The 5,206-nt window shown below is 31.7% G+C and overlaps 1 protein-coding gene across 1 annotated transcript; it reads right to left on the reverse strand.

Annotated features, from left to right (window-relative positions):
• Positions 1 to 1,564: 1,564 nt before the first annotated feature.
• Positions 1,565 to 4,686, reverse strand: LOC120163505 (VAN3-binding protein-like). Its single transcript, XM_039173431.1, has 6 exons — positions 4,356 to 4,686; positions 3,257 to 3,659; positions 2,906 to 3,079; positions 2,197 to 2,246; positions 2,041 to 2,098; positions 1,565 to 1,869 (listed from the first exon to the last, which is right to left on the reverse strand). The coding sequence occupies exons 1-6, from the start codon at positions 4,614 to 4,616 to the stop codon at positions 1,625 to 1,627; spliced, it is 1,191 nt and encodes a 396-aa protein (XP_039029362.1). The 5' UTR covers positions 4,617 to 4,686; the 3' UTR covers positions 1,565 to 1,624.
• Positions 4,687 to 5,206: the final 520 nt, after the last annotated feature.

A 5,206-nucleotide genomic window follows, 5' to 3' on the forward strand; every position in this document is an offset into this window, starting at 1 on the left:
TATTTTGGACCTTTTAAATTTCTATTTTTGTTTTTTGGTCCTTTAAGTTTATTTATTTATTATTTTGGTCCTTTAACTTTATGTATTTACTGTTCAGCCCTTTTAATTTCTATTAATTTTATTTTAGTCCTGTAAATATTTGTATTTTAATGATTTTATTTTGGTTTGTAATGTTTACTTATTTTTATTTTGTTTTTATTTTAGTCATTTATGTATGAATGTATTTTACATATTTTATGGTTATGTGTATTTTGTAGATAATGTTTTTAGTTCCATTTAATGTAAACATGTTATTTTGTATTTTTTAATTGCATTTATTTCCATTTCATTTTATCCATGGATGAAATATTAGAATCGTTTCAAAAACACGTATGCATAAAATGAGCGTGGAAAGCATCACTTGGTCGAAGTGGTGCGATCCGACACGACATTTTACGACATGGGAACTTGAAATAAATCTCGGTTATTTTACTAATTAAATCTTGTTTACAATGCAATATATTAATCTTTAAATGACAATTTTCGTTATTTTACGTAACTGTCAATATTCAATTTATATTTGATTCGTATTTTATCAAAGAACGAATATTCTTTATGGATAAGAGATAGTCGAAATAGCTTTCCCGACGGAGGAATGTTAATTTCGATGTTTCTTTCCGAGTTAAATAATTTTCTCTAACAATAATTAATTCCAAGCAAATTAATCAATGTTCGATAAATAGATCATATTTTAACTTTATATTCGATTCACAACTTCCACCATTATGACAATATGTAATCGACACAGTATCAATTTTGGGCGTCGTGGGGATGTTACTCCTTCCCCACACGTAATCGACCCCCGAACCCTTTTAAATTGAATATTTGTGAACGTATACCCGTTTTTTGTCTTAAAAACGATTTTTCCTTAAAATTATTTTAAAAGTCGTTTTTAGGTATTCGACCTACCTAACCCAAAGGTCGATGGCGGCTCTTTTCTATTTTATTCAAATTAATTCAAAACTGACCAATTTTCTAAACTAAAGTCATAATTTTTTTAAAATTATATTTAATTGTTTTATAAAAAAAATGGTTATGACAGTATCAATATAGACAAATTATTATAGGAAAATGTAGTCTTAAAGTTCGTACAATTTTTTTTAATTCATCGTTGTCTTAAGATTTTAATCTTTTTGGAATCAAATAAAAATTTAAAAATATTATCAAATAGCTCTAATTATTCAAATTTATTTTTTTAAGAAACTAATCAAATCTAGAACTACAAAATAAATAAATAATTGATTTCAAAATTCAAATTATACATCTTAATGGACAAAAACTCCTCCTGGACAAACTCGATAACGATCCTGATTTTGACTCTAAATAGATTAGTCATGGTTTCCATTTTTGTACTATATTTGATTACAAATTTAATTATTTTACTTTAATTTAATATAATTCGATCATATTACAATTATCAACTTGGCATAAAATTCATTTATTCTCCCACGCAAAACGGACCTCTTCCTCGATAACTCGTTTCATTGCTCACACATTTCAGATTTTTTTGGTATAAAATTCATAATTTAAACAACCCGAATTTTTATTGTGTATATTTAAACTATATACTATGAAAATATTAGTATTATACAGTGTCTTTAATAGTCAAAGAGTCCATAGAAAGTTGAACTGCTTCAGCATAGCAGACCTGTCGCAGCAGAGTTTGAATGGCATCAACCCATTTCTGCTTATGGATCTTGCTTTTACACTTGAACTCTATAAGACCTTGCCCTGTCTTCACCCCAAAATACACTTCCTCTGACTCTGAACTTTCCCTTTCTTTTCTATATGGCCATGCACAACTCTCATCACACACTCCATAAACAATACCTACCAGTACATAACTAAATTAGTAACAAGACATTTCATTAAATGCATTATGGCATAATAAAAAAGAATAATACTTTTTTTACCTCAAGGATGAATTCAAATCAACTACTTAATTAAATGTATTGTGCGCAAAAGTTGCTTTTTGTAAAGCTGTAGTCAAAAAGTGCTTACATTTATTGTTCTTGGAGAATGCTCCGCCAACGTGTTTGCTTTTGAGCTTAATCATGACCTGACAAAGGTAGCTTTTGTGAGAGCTTGCAACATGCAATATGTAAACGTGAAATAGAATATGGTTTCTTTTTTCCCCATCAAATTAGTTTTTGGTACCTGAGATTTCATGTTGATGTATACATTCACCCTTTTCCATCTCAACACACCTGAAAATAGCAGTAACAAGTGAATTGGATGAAATTTCCAACTTTAAATCATTTAAACTCTAAACAATTTAAAATCAAAATAATTCTTTTTTCTTTGAAGTATTTTGATCTCTAACATTTTATTCTATGATAAAAATACTCTGAAATTTAAATGACTATTCACTTTTATCATTATTTTTTTTTTGAAGCATTTTAACCTATAATGTTTCATTTTATTATAAAAGGCCCCTATTAGGGAGCATTAATTATTCGTTAACTAACCATTCTCATCTACTAAAATGTTTTTTTATCTAAAAATGAAATGTTAGGAGCAGTGGTGGAGCCGTGTATATTTGAGTGTCTACCCTGAAATCTAAATTTTCTTCGGATAATTTCTTATTTTATTGATGGTGCTAACCCTAAAATTTTATTTGTACCCACTCTAAAATCCGAATTTTCTTCGGTTAGTTCCTTATTTTATTGATGGTGATCACCCTAAAATTTTAATTGTGTTCACTCACTCGAAAATTATGTTACTAGCCTATATGTGCACACCTTTAAAAATATTTTTAAATCCGTCACCGAGCGGAAATAATAAGAGACAAAGTTCAGAGTAATTAGTTAGTCAGACGGTTAAAGATATATTTTTAACATTATATCTCGAGAGTTCTAGGAACCACCTTTTCGTGTGTGTTGCAGTAGTTCACCCTGGCACGGAGGATTCTGGTCCATTGGAGCATGAAAATCAGAAGCCCAATGAGTCTCTGCCAAACTCCTCTCATAAGGACTTATAGCTGCATTTTTCTTCGCTTCTTTGGGTAATCTTGCTTTCAAAGCCGCTTCTCCTCTCAAGGCTAATTTCAATCAAAGGAAAAACATGTAACAAATTATGATTCACAGCGTAACATAATAGTATAACGGTCACACCGTTTTTCAAAATCATCAAAAATTAAAATCCGCAGCATAAAAGCATAATTATTTTTAGAAATAAATCATATTACATCGTAACATACGCAACAAGCACAAATTACCTGTTGCAGCTGCTGCAGTGAGAGTCATCAAATCGCCTGCACTTTGAATGTCCACTGCTGATTTAACAACTGAAGCAACTCGGTCATGGTCAGCCCCCGCCTGCTCTGCTAATTCGATACAATGGGATGCTAGAAGTTCCGTGGCGGATGCCAATGCCATGCTCATTTTTGAGCCCGTGGAGGCTCCGTCGCCGCTATTGGAGGAGCCGGCGGCGGCTGCTGCAGCCAAGCCTGCGGCTAGTCCTGCAATGGAAACAGCCGAGTGCAGCCGAGCATTTTCTGCGCGCATTTTATCTTTCTTCTTCACTGTGCCTGTGCTGGTTCCTAATTCCTTGTGGTGATGAAACCATTTCCCAATTGCTCCTGTTCTTCGAGCATTAATAGAGTTCATCACTTTCCCTGCCTATACAAACAGAGTTGAATAATAAACAATGGGATTTCCCAGGCAGAAAAGTTTAAAAATGAAAATTTTATAGCTGAGAAATATGAAATCTGTCATCCAACCATATTCAAAGAAAATACCAGATTCTTCACAGGGAAGAAAATGGATTAATTATGGTTTTAATCCCTTTATTATGATAAACTTTGAAATTAAATTCCTCTATTTTAGTTTAACATAGTACCATCTCTTTGATTTTATAATATTATTAGATGATTTAAATTGATGCAGCGGTTCAAATGATGTATAGATTTTTTTTATTACTCAGTTATACATATGAATAATATTATAAAATAAAATGATTAAATATTCAACTTTAACATAGTAGAGGATCTAAGAATGTAACTAGAAAAAGATTAGAAACAGAAGCTAGAATATACAATGAAATCTATGAAGAAAGGATCAAAATTTAAGTTTCTGATCCATAGAAAACCAAGGAATTTAGGAACGGAGGTGGAAGAAGGGAAGAAAAAGGGCATACTTATGATGCCATGCTGAGATTTAAATAGTAGTCTACAGTAACTGTTATATAACGATAAAGATATCATTTAAAATCGTTATTAAGGCAATGAGTGTAATTTTTATAATCGGAATAAATATGACGCAGCAGAAAACGTGACTGAAACTGTAATTTGATGCTAAGAAGAAGAGAGCACATACAATTTGTGGAGCAACAAAGGAATCAGGAGACGAACTCTGATTAACAGTATCAAACTCAAACTGTTTTTGTTTCTGGGCAAGAGCCTTGGAGATTTCGGATGCAGATAGACTCCAGGATCTCGACAAAAACTCCATCGGCTCCTTCGGTGTTTGTGGCTGAGGGATTAATGGGAGTGATGCCGCTGCTTTCAGTTGATCATCACCATCTTCCGATAAAAATCCACTCTCCCAAGCCGAGTAAAACCCACTCTCCAATTCCATTTGGGGAAAAAAACTTTTGGCGTTAAATTGAACTGTAAATGAAATAATGAGGGGAAAAAGTTATTGCCTTTTGAAACCAGAAGAAGGGTTGTATTTGTATACAAAGAACAAAAGTTACTGTCTTGTCGAAGCAAACTTGTAGACTGTATTAAGAAAACACAACTTGAAACAGTGACTGACAAAATAATTAAACTGCGACAGATATTGACGTCTAGTGCTTTGAACCGCCCATGAATTCAGGTATGGTTCGTAGTCAAAACAGAATTCACGAGACCCAACGTATACAAGAGTATCGTAAACCAGCCTAATCAAGTTTTAGTATTATTGAATTGGATTTAATTTTAACGTTAAAAATTAAATTTAGTTTGATTAAAAAATGTATGAGTTTAAAATTGTCAAATTTGACTTGAGTTCAAAATAAAAAATTAAAATTCGACTGGATTTGGACGCTCGTGAACTTGAGTTCAAAATAAAAAATCAAAGTAAAAAAACTAAAGTTTGATTTGAGTTCAGAAAAATTTGAACTCAAAATATTTTCAAACTTAGTTCAATTGAAGTTTAAACTTGTGTTTGATTCAAGCTTAAAATCG

This window comes from Hibiscus syriacus, unplaced genomic scaffold (genome assembly GCF_006381635.1).
Source record: "Hibiscus syriacus cultivar Baekdansim isolate YM2019G1 unplaced genomic scaffold, ASM638163v2 tig00111458_pilon, whole genome shotgun sequence".
Taxonomy (NCBI): Eukaryota; Viridiplantae; Streptophyta; class Magnoliopsida; order Malvales; family Malvaceae; genus Hibiscus; species Hibiscus syriacus.